Here is an 18,990-nt window from a genome sequence, read left to right on the forward strand (position 1 = left end):
GCTGTGGGGTTGGGGGCATGGCGAATTTCAAAAGCCTGGAGGTCCCACATCCAAGCGCATAGGCAAGGCCCAACGGGGAGGGAGGTGGGGATAGAAAGCTTAATCAGGGAAGACCTCTTCAGCCAGGATGGCCTCCATCTTATCCAGTCCCTATAGCCCCTTGTGTCTTCAGTCAATCCCTGGCATTTATTGAGTGCTTAATTATAATAATTATGGTATCCATTAAGCGCTCACAGCATCAGGTACCGTACTAAGCGCTGGGGTGAGTTGGTAGATAAAATCTCTGCCCTCAAGGAACTTACAGTCTGTACCTTCTCAGCCCTCCTATCCTCTATCCCCCACACGGGCCCTTAACTGTTAACTTGTGGTGAGCAACTCTGTTATAGCATATACTCTTTCCACATGTTTAGTACAGTGCTCCCTGCCCAGTAGACGCCCAATAAATCCAATTGATCGATTGACTGCTATCTCACCCCCGCGGATGCTAAATGCCAGGTTAAATACAAGATCATAATAATAATAATGATGATGGTATTTGTTAAGCGCTTACTATGTGCAAAGCACTGTTCTAAGCACTGGGGAGGTTTCAAGGTGATCAGGTTGTCCCAAAGGGGGCTCACAGGATTAATCCCCATTTTACAGATGAGGTAACTGGGGCCCAGAGAAGTGAAGTGACTTGCCCAAAGTCACACAGCTGACAGTTGGCAGAGCCGGCATTTGAACCCATGACCTCTGACTCCAAAGCCCATGCTCTTTTGCACTGAGCCATGCTGCTTCTTCATCAGGTCGGTTGCAGGCTGGGTCCCACACAGCTCTCTCAATCCAAGAGATATGTCATTATATCTATAATTCTATTGATTTATATTGATGCTGTCGATGCCTGTCAACTTGTTTTGTTGTCTGTCTCCCCCCTTCTAGACTGTGAGCCCCTTGTTGCGTAGGAATTGTCTCTGTTGCTGAATTGTACTTTCCAAGCGCATAGTACAATGCTCTGCACACAGGAAGCACTCAGTAAATATGGTTGAGTGAGTGAATGAATATGTCATTGCCCGTTCTACAGCGGGTCAGAGGGTTAGCGACTTCCCCATAGTCACCCAGCAGGCCAGAGGCAATCTAATATACTAAATAGGGTCATTGGAAATATCCTTCTTGCGGGTATTTTATTGTGTTGGGATTTGCCTGGATCTGTTTTAGTTCATTCATCATCATGCTTCTGCAAAGCCTAACGCTGTCTCGGCTACATTATCGGGAGGTGTCCAGACAGGTGTTTGCAAGGAGTACACCGGTTATCTCTAGCAATGGTGGGGATGAAGAAATTGAGCCCCTGCTCATCAGGGGCTCAGTGAGAGGACACTGAGAAGAGAAGCAGCATGGCGTAGCGGAAAGAGTACGGCTTGAGAGTCAGAAGATCACGGTTCTAATCCCGGTTCTACCACTTGTCTGCTCTGTGAACCCGGACAAGTCACTTCACTTCTCCGTGCCTCGGTTACCTTCTCTGTAAAATGGTGGGATTGAGACTGTGAGCACCACATGGGACAGGGACCTGTGTCTAATCCAATTTGTCCGTATCCACCCTAGTGCTTAGAACGGTGTCTGGCACATAGTAAGCACTTAAGAAATACCATAATAAAATAAATCAGGTTTGCAGATGCTCCAAGGGAGGTTGCCTCCCGTTACAGGACAAGGATAAAATCCAAAGTGACCTTGATTACTTGGAAAAAGATTCTTGTAGAAACCGGATGAGATTCATTCCGGTAAATGCAAGGCAGTGCCCTTTGGGTGTGTCTGGCCTGAAGCCAGCCCTCAGCGGAAAATGAGCGGAGAGACAGGACACAGGATATCCAACAAACTCTAGAAAGGAAGCTCGCACGGGGTGGGAAGGTGCCTGGGTGAAGCAGAGTGGCTTAGTGGGAAGAGCACAGAAAAAATCAGATTTTTCTAAAAGTCTTTTAGACTGTGAGCCCACTGTCTTTAAGACTGTGACCCCACTGTTGGGTAGGGACTGTCTCTATATGTTGCCAATTTGTACTTCCCAAGCGCTTAGTACAGTGCTCTGCACACAGTAAGCGCTCAGTAAATACGATTGATGATGATAAGACTGGAAATCTAATTCTAGCTCTGCCACCTGCTTTTTCTGGATCTTGGGTTAGTCGCTTAACCTCTCTGTGCCTCGGTTTCCTCATTTACAAAACGGGGTGAGATACTTGTTCCCCCTTCCCCCTCAGACAGGAATCCCACGTGGAACACAATAACAGTTCTGATTTTCACTCACTTGCGAGGTCTTTGAGGTCAGGGATTGTGTCCAAGTCCAAAGCGTTTAGCACAGTGCTCTGCACAGAGCAAGCGCTCCAGATATCCCTTTGAATGACTGAGACGGTAAAAGGAAAAAGCTGAGTGGAAACAAAAACTGACTTCAGGCGGAGTTAGAGTAGAGAGTGCAAACCTGGATCTTTACATGCTCTGCAAATCCTTCGTGCATTCGGCTGGTCTCAGAGCTACACCTAGTTGGGGTCAAATCATTGTCAAGTGGATGTCGAGCAACTGGAGAAGGAATGGAGAAGAATGATGGGATACGAAATAGATCCTGTTAGAGAAGGAAAAATGAGTGGTATGAGTTAACACGGAGAAGGGAAGAGTTGATGACTCATGTAATGAGAATTTGAAACTGAGGAAGATTTTGACGGCGAGGAGGCTTGCTAAGTTGCTCCCCAAGTCCGCTGAGGGTTGGGCTGGGGGAAATGGGATTGAGTTGTGGCAGGAGGCTTTCTGGTTGGATTTCTTGGTGATTGGGTGTGGAACACTAGCTGGCTGCTGAGGGAGGAGAATGAGGAGTCTATTCCTCTGCATAGTTCTAAGAAAAGAATAGGCGGTCTCTTTGTGGTGGGGATTATGTTCACCAAGTTCCTTATATTGTACTCTCCCAAGCACTTAGCAATAATATTTATGGTATTTAAGCACTTTCTATGTTCCAGGCACTGAGTGCTTACTGTGTGCAGAGCACTGTACTTGTCCAAGACTGAGCTCCTTATCTTCCCTCCCAAATCCAGACCTCTCCCTGACTTTCCCATCACTGTGGACGGCACTACCATCCTTCCTGTCTCACAGTCCCGCAACCTTGGTGTCATCCAAGTACTTAGTACAGTGCTGTGCACACAGTAAGCGCTCAGTAAATACGATTGAATGAATGAATCCTTGACTCCGCTCTCTCATTCACTCCACACATCCAATCCGTCATCAAAACCTGCCGGTTTCTCACCTCCACCACATCATCAAGATCCGCCCTTTCCTCTCCATCCAAACTGCTACCTTGCTGGTTCAATCTCTCATCCTATCCTGACTGGAATACTGCAACATGTCCAAGACTGAACTCCTTGTCTTCCCTCCCAAACCCTGCCCTCTCCCTGACTTTCCCATCACTGTTGACGGTACTACCATCCTTCCCGTCTCACAAGCCCGCAACCTTGGTGTCATCCTCGACTCCGCTCTCTTGTTCACCCCTCACATCCAAGCCGTCACCAAAACCTGCCGGTCTCAGCTCCACAACATTGCCAAGATCCGCCCTTTCCTCTCCATCCAAACCGCTACCCTGCTCGTTCAAGCTCTCATCCTATCCCTTCTGGACTACTGCATCAGCCTCCTCTCTGATCTCCCATACTCATGTCTCTCTTCATTTCAATCCATACTTCATGCCGCTGCCCAGAACGTTTTTGTCCAGAAACGCCCTGGGCATGTTACTCCCCTCCTCCAAAATCTCCAGTGGCTACCAATCAACCTACACATCAGGCAAAAATTCCTCACCACCTGCTTCAAGGTTCTCCATCACTTTGCCCCTTCCTACCTCACCTCCCTTCTCTCCTTCTCCAGCCCAGCCCGCACCCTCCGCTCCTCTGCCGCTAATCTCCTCACTGTGCCTCGTTCTCGCCTGTCCTGCCGTCGACCCCCGGCCCACGTCATCCCCCTGGCCTGGAATGGCCTCCCTGTGCCCATCCACCAAGCTAGCTCTCTTCCTCCCTTCAAGGCCCTACTGAGAGCTCACCTCCTCCAGGAGGCCTTCCCAGACTGAGCCCCCTCCTCCCTCGCCCCCTCGTCCCCCCCCACCCCCGTCTTACCTCCTTCCCTTCCCCTCAGCACCTGTATATATGTATATATGTTTGTACACATTTATTACTCTATTTATTTATTTTACTTGTACATATCTATTCTATTTATTTTATTTTGTTAGTATGCTTGGTTTTGTTCTCTGTCTCCCCCTTCTAGACTGTGAGCCCACTGTTGGGTAGGGACTGTCTCTATATGTTGCCAACTTATACTTCCCAAGCGCTTAGTACAGTGCTCTGCACACAGTAAGTGCTCAATAAATACGATTGATTGATTGATCAGCCTCCTTTCTGATCTCCCATCCTCCTGTCTCTCCCTGCTTCAGTCTATACTTCACTGTGCTGCCCAGATTATCTTTCTACAGAAACGGTCTGGACACGTCACCCCCCTCCTCAAAAATTTCCAGTGGTTGTCTATCAACCCACGTATCAAGCAAAACCTCCTCACTATTGACTTCAAAGCTCTCCATCACCTTGCCCCTTCTTACCACACCTCCCTTCCCTCCTCCATCCCAGCCCACACACTCCGCTCTTCTGGTGCCACTAACCTCCTCACTTTGACTCGTTCTCACCTGTCCCGCCGTCAACCCCTAGCCCACATCCTGCCTCTGGCCTGGAATGCCCTCACTTTTCAAATCCACCAAATGAGCACACTTCCCCCTTCAAAGCCCTACTGAAAGCTCACCTCCTCCAGGAGGCCTTCCCAGACTAAACCCCCTTTTCCTCTGCTTCCCCTCCCCATCGCCCCAACTCCCTCCCTCTGCTCTACCCCCTTCCCCACCCCACAGCACTTGTGTATATGTGTACATATTAATCATTATAATTCTGTTTTTATTAATCGTGTATATATCTATAATTCTGTTTATAATGATACTGCTGATGCCTGTTTACTTGTTTTGATGTCTGTCTCCCCTCTTCTAGACTGTGAGCCCCCTTTGGGCAGGGATTGTCTCTATTTGTTGCTGAATTGTACTTCCCAAGTGCTTTGTAGAGTGCTGTGCACACAGTAAGCACTCAATAAATACGTTTGAATGAATGGTTGGATGGATTACTAAGTGCTTGGAAAGTTCAATACAGCTATGAAGAGAGACCATCCCTGACCACAACAGGCTTAAAGTGTAGGGACGGGGAGACAGATACCAAAACAAGTAAGCGGGCATTAATATAAGTAAATAGAATTATACATATATAAATAAATGCTGTGGGGCTTAGGCGGGGTGGGGGGGAAGGGTAAAGGGAGCGAGTCAGTGACGCAGAAGGGAAGGGGAGCTGAGGAAAAGGGCTTAGTCTGGGAAGGCCTCTTGGAGGAGGTGCACACTCAGTAGGGCTTTGAAGGGGGATGAGGGATTGTTTGGCGGATTTGAGAAGGGAGGGCATTCCAGGCCAGAGGTAGGGCATGGGCCAGGGGACGACGGTGGGACAGGCGAGAACAAGGCCCAGTGAGGAGGTGAGCGGCGGCAGAGGAGCAGAGTGTGCGGGCTGGGCTGAAGAACCACCCTTACCATTTGTTTATTTAAAGGCCATCAGTGGTATGTGATATATATATATATATATATATATATAAATATGAATGCCTATATATATATATATAAATATGAATGCCTATATATATATATATATATATATATATGAATGCCCAAAGTCACCCAGCTTTCTATTTATTTTACTTTGTTAATATGTTTTGTTTTGTTGTCTGTCTCCCCCTTCTAGACTGTGAGCCCGCTGTTGGGTAGGGACCATCTCTAGATGTTGCCAACTTGTACTTCCCAAGCGCTTAGTACAGTGCTCTGCACACAGTAAGCGCTCAATAAATACCATTGAATGAATGAGAAGGAGAGAAGGGAGGTGAGGGATGAAGGGGATGAAGAGCTTTGAAGCCAATAGCGAGGAGTTTTGTTTGATACGGAGGTTGTATTGACATATCTATGTTTGTACCTATGAAGATGTTTGTACGTATTTATTACTCTATGTATTTTGTTAATACATGTTTATTCTATTTATTTTATTTTGTTAATACGTTTTGTCTTGTTGTCTGTCTCCCCCTTCTAGACTGTGAGCCTGCTGTTGGGTAGGGACTGTCTCTAGATGTTGCCAATTTGTACTTCCCAAGCGCTTAGTACAGTGCTCTGCACATAGTAAGCGCTCAATAAATACGATTGATGATGATGATAGGCAACCACTGGAGATTTTTGAGGAGGCCAGGGTGACATGCCATGAAAGTTTCTGTAGAAAGATGATCCGGGCAGCGGAGTGAAGTATGGAGTGAAGTGGGTAGTAAGCGCTGGAGCACTCTTCCTGCAGTATGTTCTCAATACATTACCACTGATGGATTGATTGGACTGTCTCCCCCTTTTAGACTGTGAGCCCACTGTTGGGTAGGGACTGTCTCTATATGTTGCCAACTTGTACTTCCCAAGCACTTAGTACAGTGCTCTGCACACAGTAAGCGCTCAATAAATACGATTGATGATGATGATGATGATGATGACTGTCTGATCTAAGGGCCCAGTCCAGCGTAAAAAGGGGGCGGGGGTGTCCTATAGATTTCTCCAAAAGTGTTTGTCAGCTCCATCTTAGTCCCTATCAATCTTTGTTAAGCATTGTTTTTAGTTTCCTCTTCAACCCGACTGTCTACTTGAAACTTTGTTACCCAAGTGAACGAAAGGTATAGTTGTCCTTCAAACAACAGCAATTTGGCATTTAAAATATCCCAGTCATATTTGGGAGGCATAGTTGCACGTATCAAACGAACATAACATTGTTAGCTTTTTCTAGAGATGTATCTTATGTTGAAAACCCCGTGATTAAGACATCTAAAGTTTAATGATGCAGCGCATACATTCAAACACCGTCATATCTCAGGCAAAGGGTGGCATTTTTTTAATTCAGGTTTCTTTGTCACTTTTGTTACAAGGTGCTTTAGGAGTGTGTTTAAATAATAAAAATACAGGAATGGAACTTGGATTCTGAGGCAGTCATTGCTGTAAATATAGTTGCTTTCAGATATTTGCACAACTAAGTGTGGAGGTTGAAGGACAAAATGCAAACATGAGAACAGAAAGGGGTTGTCGTCCCCCTAGCCTGGCTCAGGATATAGTTTATCAGTGGGTTTGTGCTGGAAAGAGGCGGGAGTGAAATTTGAAGGAGGGGCCCGATTACAGCGCTGTAGGGCATTCATTCAAACCTTCTCCTGCTTTTTTGTTGTTGTTAGGGTATTTGTTAAGCGTTTACTACGTGTCAGGCACTGTACTAAGCACTGCCGAAAGAGCACCAGCTTGGGAGTCAGAGGTCATAGGTTCTTATCCCGACTCCACCGCTTGTCAGTTGTGTGACTTTGGGCAAGTTACTTAACTTGTCTGTGCCCCAGTTATCTCATCTATAATGTGGATTAAAACTGTGAGCCCCCCATGGGACAACCTGATAGCCTTGTGTATCCCCCAGTGCTTAGAACAGTGCTTGGCACATAGTAAGCGCTTACCGAATACCATAATTATTATTAATTATTATATAAGCTAATCAGGTTGGACACAGTCCCTGTCCCACATCGGGCTCACAGTCTTAATCCCCATTTTGCAGATGAGTGAACGGAGGCGCAGAGAAACGTAGTAACTTGCCCCTGGTCCCACAGCAGACACGTGGTGGAGCCGGGATTAGAACCCAGGTCCTTTTGACACGTAGGCCCACGCTCCATCCACTGGGCTACGCTGCTTCTTTTGAGCTGTTTTTCAATCAATCAATCGTATTTATTGAGCGCTTACTGTGTGCAGAGCACTGTACTAAGCGCTTGGGAAGTACAAGTTGGCAACATATAGAGACAGTTCCTACCCAACAGTGGGCTCACAGTCTAAATCAGTGGTATTTCTTGAGCGTTCACTATGTACAGAGCACTGAACTAAGCACCTGGGAGAGCGCAGCATAACGAATTGGTAAATGTGTTCCCTGCCCACCACGAGCTTTTCTAAGGTAATGAGATCGGGGACATCAAGTTATTTTTCCACTTAGAGAAGCCCAGCCCATTGGGTCTCCCACATAAGAGGGAGCGAATTGTAGAATTCCCCCCTCACGCGCTCACTTGGAAAGGATGTGTTAGACCGTAAGAGAAACGAAGTCAACAGAAAGCCGTTATTCTGTTGTTGCCCTGGAAATCCCATTTGGCAAGTTAACAAACTCGAATTTTGAAGATTCATGTTCCGTGACTTACACCCTCGGTACGGGAAAAGCATTTAATTGCTAATGCCGTATCTCCAGCCAATTCATTGAACAACAGCACGTGGTTCCACGTTTCCTGAATCGATTAGAGAGCCAAATATTTGGAAAAATCTCGTTGGAACCGAGAAGTGGTGCGACCTAGTGGAAGGAGCACGGGACTGGGAGTCGGAGGACCTGGGTTCTAATCCCGGCTCCGCCATTTAGCCGCTCTGTGATCTTGGGCAAGTCACTGAACTTCTTTCTGCCACAGTTCCCTCATCTGCAAAATGGGGATTCAATACGTGTTCTCCCGCCTACGTATTCTGTGAGCCCCGTATGGGACCTGATAATAACAATAATGATGGCATTTATTAAACGCTTACTATGTGCAAAGCACTGTTCTAAGCGCTGGGGGGGATACAAGGTGATCAGGTTGTCCCACGCGGGGCTCACAGTCTTAATCCCCATTTTAAAGATGAGGTAACTGGGGCTCAGAGAAGTTAAGTGACTTGCCCAAGGTCACACAGCAGGCATGTGGCGGAGCTGGGATTCGAACCCATGACCTCTGACTCCAAAGCCCATGCTCTTCCCAGTGAGTCATGTTGCTTCTCTGAAAGGGCACGGGCTTTGGAGTCAGAGGTCATGGGTTCAAATCCCAGCTCCGCCAACTGTCAGCTGTGTGACTTTGAGCAAGTCACTTCACTTCTCTGTGCCTCAGTTACCTCATCTGTAAAATGGGGATTAAAACTGTGAGCCCCCCCGGGGGACAACCTGATCACCTTGTCACCTCCCCAGCGCTTAGAACTGTGCTTTGCACATAGTAAGCACTTAATAAATACCATCCTTATTATTATTATTATTATTATCCTGTTTCTACCCTAGCACTTAGTGTGCCCAACCCCATTTGCTTGTATCCACCCCTCAGCGCTTAGTACAGTGCCTGGCCCATTGTAAGTGTTTAACAAATACCACTATTATTTTATTTCATTTCCAGGGCTTGGCATACAGCAGGTGCTTAACCCCTTCCCTTCCCCACAGCACTTGTGTATATTTGTACATATGTACTTGTACATTACTTGTACATATCTATTCTATTCTATTTATTTTATTTTGTTAATATGTTTTGTTTTGTTCTCTGTCTCCCCCTTCTAGACTGTGAGCCCACTGTTGGGTACGGGCCGTCTCTATATGTTGCCAACTTGGACTTCCCAAGCGCTTAGTACAGTGCTCTGCACACAGTAAGCACTCAGTAAATACGATTGATTGATTGTATATATTCAGTGCTCTATTTTATTAATGATGTGTCTATATCTATAATTTCATTTATTTTGATGGTATTGACACCTGTCTACTTGTTCTGTTTTGCTGTCTGTCTCCCCTTTCTAGACTGTTAGCCCATTGTTGCCGAATTGTTCTTTCCAAGTGCTCAGTACAGTGCTCTGCACACAGTAAGCGCTCAATAAATATGATTGAATGAATGAATACTGCTACTATTATTTAGCGAAAGAAGCAATTGCTCTTCCAGGCTGCTGAATTGACGACCCGGTCAATTTGGGTGTGATTTGCATGTCTGCTGTACATGACAGTGTAGCAATCAGTCCGTCAGTGGTATTTATTAAGTGCTTACTGTGTCCAAAGCACTGTACTAAGCGCTTGGGAGAGGACAAGCCAACTGAATTAATGGTCACATTCCCTGCCCGAGAGGAGCTTACAGTCTAGATGGGGGGCTAGAGGGTCTTAGGGGCCTAACAAGAATCTGTTCAATGCCATCATAGGTTAGGGAGTAGAACCTCATCTGATTCATTTGATTATAATAACAAAGATGGCATTTATTAAGCGCTTACTATGTGCAGAGCACTGTTCTAAGTGCTGGGGAGGTTACAAGGTGATCAGATTGTCACACGGGGGGGGCTCACAGTCTTCATCCCCGTTTTACAGATGAAATAACTGAGGCACAGAACAGTAAATGACTTGCCCAAAGTCACACAGCTGACAGTTGACGGAGCCGGGATTTGAACCCATGACCTCTGACTCCAAGGCCCGGGCTCTTTCCACTGAGCCACGCTGCTTCTCTATAATAATGGCATTTGTTAAGCGCTTACAATGTGCGAAGCACTGTTCTATGCGCTGGGGTGGATACAAAGTGATCAGATTGTCCCACGTGGGGCTCACAGTCTTAATCCCCATTTTACAGATGAGGGAACTGAGGCACAGGGAAATTAAGTGACTTGCCCAAAGTCACACAGCTGATGGACAGAGCCGTGATTAAAACCCACGACCTCTGACTCTTTCCATTGAGCCACGCTGCTTCTCTGTTATTAAGCCCCTGCCGTGTGTAGAGCACTGTGCTAAGCACTTGGGGAAGTATAATAGAGTTGGTAGACAACGATCCCTGCCTGCAAGGAGCTTACAGAGTCTGCAGAATCCAAGAGAAACTCTGACTCTTGTGGCTCCCCTATCCATCAGGACCACTGTTCATGTAACTTTGGTAGTTTTTTTCATCCGGAGACAAAGAAGCAGACCCCCAGCGACCTCCTAAAACACGACAGGAACCTCAGGTGTAGACGAAAAATGCAGATGGGTAATTGAGGAGTCAGCCTCTTCCTAAGCTACACCACGAAAGTCCAGAACAATTGGAGTTCAAGGCTGCAAGCCATCTGGGCACTCGTGAATTTCGAAGCCCGCCGAGGGTCTGTGGCATCATGGCTCATGGAACCAGGGGTCATAGGGCCCTCAGGATTTATCGGACAAGCGTGAAATCTACCCTCAAATTAAGAATACATTAGAATCTCACTAGTTTTCACTAATAACTCGGAGACTTACTGTATGCTACTGATTGGATACCAAAGGCATTTTATTACAAAATACACTAAATGCCTTCATTTCAGTCCAACCGAGCAGAGAAGCAGCCTGGCTTAGTGGAAAGAGCCCGGGCTTGGGAGTCAAAGGTCGTTGGTTCGAATCCCAGCTCCGCCACTGATCAGCTGTGTGGTTTAGGGCAAGGCACTTCACTTCTCAGTGCCTCAGTTCCCTCATCTGTAAATTGGGGATTAAGACTGTGAGCCCCACGTGGGATAGCCTAATTAACCCCAGCACTTAGAACAGTGCCCAGCACATAGTAAGCACTTGACAGATGCCATCATCAGCATCAAGAATGGAAGTGTGGATAATGTTCATTTAAAGGGGTAATTTAATAAAGTAGCATTTTCCCAGAAAGTGGAATTTATTGAGAGGGTAGTGAATAATAACTGAGTAATAATAATAACTGAGTAATAAATAATAACTGAGGGTAATAACTGAGTGCTTGGGAGAATACAATAGAGTTGCTAGACACAGTCCCCGTCTTCAAGAAGCTTACTGTAGAGGGGGAGAGATAGAAATTAAAATAAATTACAGACTGGTGAAGCAACAGAGTATAAGGATAGCATCATCATCAGTGGATTTATTGAGCATTTACTGTGTGCAAAGCACTGTACTTAGCACCTGAGTATGATACAACAGAGTTGGCAGACATTTTCCCTGCCCACAGTGAGCATTCAGATTAGCTCAGAAGAAGGACATTAATGTTATAGTAGTTATAGTATATAACTATAGTATAGTTATAGTATAGTATAGTTAACATATAGTATAATGTTATAGTATACTATAACATGTAGTATAATGTTATATAGTTTTAGACTGTGAGCCCACTGTTGGGTAGGGACTGTCTCTATATGTTGCCAACTTGTACTTCCCAAGCGCTTAGTACAGTGCTCTGCACACAGTAAGCACTCAATAAATGATTGATTGATTAATAATACCAATTATTTTACAAAGTGCTAGTGTAGATACAAGATAATCAGGTCCCACATGGGGCTCACATTCTAAGTAGGAGAGAGGACGGGAACTGAATCCCCCTTTTACAGACGAGGGAACTGAAGCACAGAGGAAGTGAAGTAACTTGCCCAAGGTCACACAGCAGACAAATGGCAGAGCCAGGATTAGAACCCAGGTCCTCTGACTCCCAGGGCCGGGATCTTTCCACTGGGCCATGCTGCTTCTCTGTAAGTGCCATGGGGGTAGGGTGATTATCAACGGGCTGAAGGTGAACAGAGGTAAAGGATACCATCTTCCCTTGGTAGATCCTATTGCTCCCTCCTTTACTTGTGTAAAATCCAGGGGTGATTCACTGTTGACTTTATTTCATTGTCACCAGTATGACTTTTAATTTCCCAAATCCAAATGGATTGACCCAAAAGCAGCTGGGAGGTCAGGGGCTTGAGGGGGACACTAGCCCTTCACTCGCAAAATGCATCTCTGAGGGGTTGAGTTGAGGGCGCCTGCCAACTTGGCATCTGATTTGGACTGGGAGAAGAGGAGCAGGGTGGCCTGGAGCCGAGATGAGAAGCACTGTGGCTTTGTGGATACAGCCCGGACCTGGGTTCTGATCCCGCCTCCTCCTCACATCCGTATGGGACCTTGGGCAAGTCACCTAACTTCTCTGGACCTCAGTTACCTCATCAGGAAAATGGGGATGAAGAATGGGAGCCCCATGTGGGCTAGGGTCTGTGTCCAACTTGTTCAACTTGCATCTGCCCCAGGACTTAGAACAGTGCTTGGCACATAGTAAGCACTTAACAGTATGATAGTAATAGTAATAACAATAATAATGATGGTATTTGTTAAGCACTTACTGTGTGCCAAGCACTGTTCTAAGCACTGGGGTAGATACAAGGTAATCAGGTTGTCCTGCATGGGACTCACAATAATAATAATAATAGTGGATAGAGCACGGGTTCCAATCTCGGCTCTGCCACTTGTCTGTTGGACGACCCAGAGTAAGTCACCTCACTTCTCTGGGCCTCAGTTCCCTCATCTGTGCTATAGAGATCAAGACTGAGAGGCCCGTATGGGACACGGGCTGTCTCCAACGTGATTAGCTCGTATCTACCCCAAGCGCTTTGTACAGTGCCTGGCACATAGTAAGCGCTTAACAAATACCACACAAAAAAAAGAGACTTCTGAAAGAGATTTATTGTCCTTGGAGGCCACACAGTGCTCGGGCTCCAAACGCTGACCTCCCATCACCCACGTCCTTTCCCACCGTCTACTTCCCTGAGGTGGGCAAACTTCTCTAGAAAACAGCAGGCCTCATTAGGTCACACAGCAGACAATAATAATAATAATGGTGGTATTTGTTAAGCGCTTACTATGTGCAAAGCACTGTTCTAAGCGCTGGGGGAGGGGCTACAAGGTGATCAGGTTGCCCCACTTGGAGCTCACAGTCTTAATCCCCATTTTACAGGTGAGGTAACTGAGGCACAGAGAAGTTAAGTGGCTTGCCCAAGGTCACACAGCTGACAAGTGGCGAAGCCGGGGTTAGAACCCACGTCCTCTGACTCCCGCGCGCGTGCTCTACCCACTAGGCCGTGCCGCTTCCCTGGAAGACGGCGGGCCTCATTAGCCACGTAATTTGCTCCATCTCAGCTCCTGTCTTGTGGCACCTCTGGGTGCCATTTTGTAAATTGCTCCAGGGGCTGGTGACAGGACTGCTACAACTGGCGGGAAAGGGGACGTGGGTGACCCGGGTGACAGGAGAGGGGACCACGGGATTCTGCTCTTAAATCGTGGCTGGGACTTTGGGGTCAATCCATTTGGATGTGGGAAATTAAAAGTCATACCGGTGACAATGAAATAAAGTCGACAGCGAATCATCCTTGGATTTTACACAAGTAAAATAAAGTAAATAAGTAAAGGAGGGAGCAATAGGATCTACCAAGGGAAGATGGTATCGTTTACCTCGTTGCGGGCAGGGAATGTGTCTGTTGTATTGTTGTAATACTGTACTCTCCCAAATGTTTAGTACAGTGCCCTGCACACAGTAAGCACTCAATAAATATGACCGATTGATTGGTAGCCATGACTTGTTTCTGTCCAACTTGTACTTCCCAAGCGCTTAGTACAGTGCTCTGCACGCAGTAATCACTCAATAAATACGATTGAATGAATGAATAATGAATGTTGAAGGGGTAGCCATGGTAGTTATTTTCCCAACTAAGAATCCTTCCCAACCTTCAGATTTCAAACGAAACATAGAGATTCACTTCCATTTAGATCCTTAGTGCCCTCAAACAGAATGAGGAAAATGCATCCGCCCCAAGCAGATGATAATGTTAAATCCATCTCTAGATATTCATTTGCTGCCCTGTCGTTTACAGCTCAATTAGACCGTAAGCCCTTTGTGGCCAGGGAATGTGTCCACCAACGCTGTTACATTACACTCTTCCGAGCACTTGAGAAGCAGTGTGGCTCAACGGAAAGAGCACGGGCTTGGGAGCCAGAGGTCATGGGTTCTAATTCCGGCTCCGCCACTTGTCAGCTGTGTGACTTTGGGCAAGTCACTTCACTTCTCTGGGCCTCAGTTCCCTCATCTGGAAAACGGGGATGAAGACTGTGAGCCCCACATGGGACAACCTGATTACCTTGTATCTCTCCCAGCGCTTAGAACAGTGATTGTTCCCCCTCGTCCCCCTCTCCATCCCCCCCATCTTACCTCCTTCCCTTCCCCACAGCACCTGTATATATGTATATATCTATTCTATTTATTTTATTTTGTTAGTATGTTTGGTTTTGTTCTCTGTCTCCCCCTTTTAGACTGTGAGCCCACTGTTGGGTAGGGACTGTCTCTATATGTTGCCAATTTGTACTTCCCAAGCGCTTAGTACAGTGCTCTGCACATAGTAAGCGCTCAATAAATACGATTGATGATGATGATGATGATGATTGGCACGTAGTAAGCACTTAACAAATACCATTATTATTATTATTATTATTACTCTGCAAGCAGTAAGTGCTCAATAAATGGGGAAGCAGCATGACCTAGTAGAAAGATCACAGAGCTGGGAGTCAGAGGGCCTGCGTTCTACCCCCAGCTCCACCACATGTCTGCTGTGTGACCTCAGGCATATCACTTAACTTCTCTGTGCCTCAGTTACCTCGTCTGTAAAATGTGAATCAAGACTGTGAGCCCTATGTGGGACTAGGACTGTGTCCAACCTGAGTATCCCGTGACTACCCCAGAGCTTATTGTAGTGGCTGTACTTAACAAATACCATAAAATAAATCCTATTGATTGGCAAAAAAAGACAATAATGGTGGGTTTCTTAAATAGACCGGCATAAATTAGCAAAAGTTGAACTCAAAAAATGGGTCTCAAACTGCAGATGCTCGGAAAAACTAACCTTTCCTGTAGTAGCCACTGAGATGTTTTCCATTTGTCGTGTGGTGCTGTGCTGTGAAGCTCAGCGAACAAGAGACACACACTCCTGGAATCCGGTCAGGTAATTAACAAGGCATCATTTCCACACAAGACCATAGTCTTTTGGAATCAGTCACTGTACTTTTTTGGAATAATCAAAACAACCCATGTAAATCTGTGTTGTTGCAGTTTTTTTTCCCATTAGGGCTTTGGGTAGAAATTAAACACATCCAAGCAAGAAAAGACACATTAAAGATAATTGCATATATTTTGTGTTGCAGGTAAGAATGTGCCTTTTGATGAGAAAATGTCATCTTTGAACAACATAGGAAGAGTTGAGGAATAAGAAGCCAATATTTCAGCTACAAGATGGGGAGATTGAAGTTGGTATATTACGACATACTTTAATTTGTTGTTGCAGTATGTACTGTATTAATTTGTTGTACCTTTGTATATAGAGGAGTGCTCAATAATGGCTTGAGCAGATGAAAGAGAAATGCACTATAATAGAGATCTATTTAAAAAATTACCTTGAGAACAGGGTCTTTTTTGCTTTATTTCTTATTTACCATGATATGCTAAACAGTTTTCTTTTATGTACTAATCAGCTAACGTTCCTTTTTCTGTCAGTGTAATTTTTAAGTAATTATAAATCGCAGCAACCGGCCGACGTTAAGATGAATTCTATAATTAGAATTTTTTTTCTTGTAGCCAAGATGTATTTCCCCTTTGGGGGAGGAAAAAAAAGAAAAAGGCCAAATTTATTGCTTTGTGGCTTGAGGTTTTTAAAACTTCAATGAGCGTCTGAGTTATTGAAGGCAAACAAATAGACATGATTGAAAATGGTTCTAAGCGGTAGAAATAAAACACGTTTTCAAAATATCAGTTCAGAACCTGTGTGGAATCATTACTTCAATGGTGTGGGCCGGCTGGTTGTTGGGCCACTAGCTTTCAGGTGTGGCCATTGTCTCGCTCTTCAGCCCTGCAGTTGGCAGCTGGAAATCCATGTCCGCTGGCTCCCAGAAGCTTCTGGCCATAATTTCGGTTTAATTTTAATTTAATCCTGGTACTTGTTAATCACTCATTACGTGTCAAGCTCCGTTCTGAGCGCCGGAGTGGATAGAGGCCTTCCCAGACTGAGCCCCCTTTTTCCTCTCCTCTTCCCCATCCCTCCCGCCCTACCTCCTTCCCCTCCCCACAGCACATTTATAGATGTTTGTACAGATTTATTACTCTATTTTACTTGTACATATTGACTATTCTATTTATTTTGTTACTGATGTGCATTTAGCTTTAATTCTCTTTGTTCTGACGACTTGACACCTGTCCACATGTTCTGTTTTGTTAATAATAATAATAATGATGGCATTTGTTAAGCGCTTACTATGTGCAAAGCACTGTTCTAAGCGCTGGGGGGGGGGGATACAGTGTGATCAAGCTGTCCCATGTGGGGCTCACAGTCTTAATCCCCATTTTTACAGATGAGGGAACTGAGGCTCAGAGAAGTTAAGTGACTTGCCCAAGGTCACACAGCAGACTTGTGGTGGAGCCGGGATTCGAACCCCTGACCTCTGACTCCAAAGCCCGTTCTCTTTCCACGGAGCCACGCTGCTTCTCCCCCTTCTAGACTGTGAGCCCATTGTTGGGTAGGGACCGTCTCTATATGTTGCCAACTTGGACTTCCCAAGCACTTAGTACAGTGCTCTGCACACAGTAAGCGCTCAATAAATACGATTGAATGAATGAATGAACGAATCCCCATTTTACAGATGAGGTAACTGAGGCCCAGAGAAGTTAAGTGACTTGCCCAAAGTCACACAGCGGACAATTGGCGGAGCTGGAACCCTTGACCACTGACTCCAAACCCTCTTTCCACTGAGCCACGCTGCTTCTCTTGTTAAGCGCTTACTACGTGCCAGGCATTGTATTGAGTGCTGGGGGTAGTTAGAAGTCAATCAAGTTGGACAAAGTCCATGTCCAACATTTGTTCATTCATTCATTCAGTCGTATTTATTGATCGCTTACCGTGTGCAGAGCATTGTACTCAATGCTTGGCAAAGTACAGTACAACAATAAACAGACCCATTCCCGGCCCGCAGCGAGCTTGCAGTCTAGAGGAGAAGCAGCGTGGCTCAGTGGAAAGAGCCCGGGCTTTGGAGTCAGAGGTCATGGGTTCAAATCCCGGCTCCGCCACTTGTCAGCTGTGTGACTTTGGGCAAGTCACTTCACTTCTCTGGGCCTCAGTTCCCTCATCTGTAAAATGGAGATTCATTCATTCATTCAATCGTATTTATTGAGGGCTTACTGTGTGCAGAGCACTGTACTAAGCGCTTGGGAAGTCCAAGTTGGCAACATATAGAGACGGTCCCTACCCAACAACTTGCTCACAGTCTAGAAGGGGGAGACAGACAACAAATCCGAACATGTGGACAGGCATCAAGTCGTCCATCCCGTGGGACAACCTGATCGCCTTGTAACCTCCCCAGCGCTTAGAACAGTGCTATGCACATAGTAAGCGCTTCATAAATGCCATCATTATTATTATTAGTAGTATTAGAGGGGCTTAACGTCTTAATCCCCATTTTAGAGATGAGGTCCCCGAGGCCCAGAGGAGTGAAGCGACTTGCCCGAGGCCACACAGCAGGCAAGTGGCCGAGGCAGGATTAGAGCCCAGGTCCTCTGATTCCCAGGCCCGGGCTGTAGCCATTAGGCCATGCAGCGTCTCAGTCAATCAATCAATATCAATCAATCGTATTTATTGAGTGCTTACTGTGTGCAGAGCGCTGTACTAAGCGCTTGGGAAGTACAAGTCGGCAACATACAGAGATGGTCCCTACCCAACAGTTGGCTCACAGTCTAGAAGACTCACAGTCGAGAGAGATCTGCTTTTACCTCTGGGTCACCACTGGTGGATCAGTTGGATTTAGGCCGCGATAAAGGACGTTACCGGCTTCTTTCATTATGCAGGGCTTCGGATGGACCCGGTAGGGCTGTGAAGAGGCCAGGACTTCTCTTCCCCCTCCTCCCTTCACCTGCTTTCCTGGGTAAGAGCAGAGGTTGTGTCCCTCCTTCAGCAAGGCTTCCTCAGTTTGCTTCCTCTTCTAGCGTCCTCTAACAAGGGACTGAAAAATCTCTCTGTTCCCAGAAGCCTTTTGAAGTTGAGAATGTAAAGAATGAGCCAGGTGAAAAACGAAAACAGATGCCAAAGTGTAAGCTGTGCTAGTGGAGCTGACTCAAGAATTCTTAATGCTTTAGCAAGAAACAGTGTCAGATTTGATGAGGAGCCAGGGGATCCAGGAATCGGTGATGATTTCTTTTTTTTTTTTTTGGTAAGGTTTTTGCCTCCCTCTCCATTTTTTTTTTAAGGATATTAAGTGGTTTCTAGGTACTACACCCTGTTCTAAGCACTGGAGTAGTTACAAGATAATCAGATCAGAGACAGTCTCTGTCCCACATGGGACCACAACC

The 18,990-nt window shown here is 45.9% G+C and overlaps 1 protein-coding gene across 1 annotated transcript in view; it reads left to right on the forward strand.

The window, feature by feature from the left end:
- Positions 1-16,407, forward strand: part of FAM174A (family with sequence similarity 174 member A) — a gene marked incomplete at its 5' end in the record, with an annotated part of 51,606 nt that extends 35,199 nt beyond the window's left edge. Inside the window, one exon of the mRNA XM_038765569.1 lies at positions 15,804-16,407. Within this exon, the coding sequence (XP_038621497.1) occupies positions 15,804-15,807 (4 nt within the window). The remainder of the gene's footprint in view (positions 1-15,803) is intronic.
- Positions 16,408-18,990: the final 2,583 nt, after the last annotated feature.

Source organism: Tachyglossus aculeatus, chromosome 23, assembly GCF_015852505.1.
Source record: "Tachyglossus aculeatus isolate mTacAcu1 chromosome 23, mTacAcu1.pri, whole genome shotgun sequence".
Lineage (NCBI taxonomy): Eukaryota > Metazoa > Chordata > Mammalia > Monotremata > Tachyglossidae > Tachyglossus > Tachyglossus aculeatus.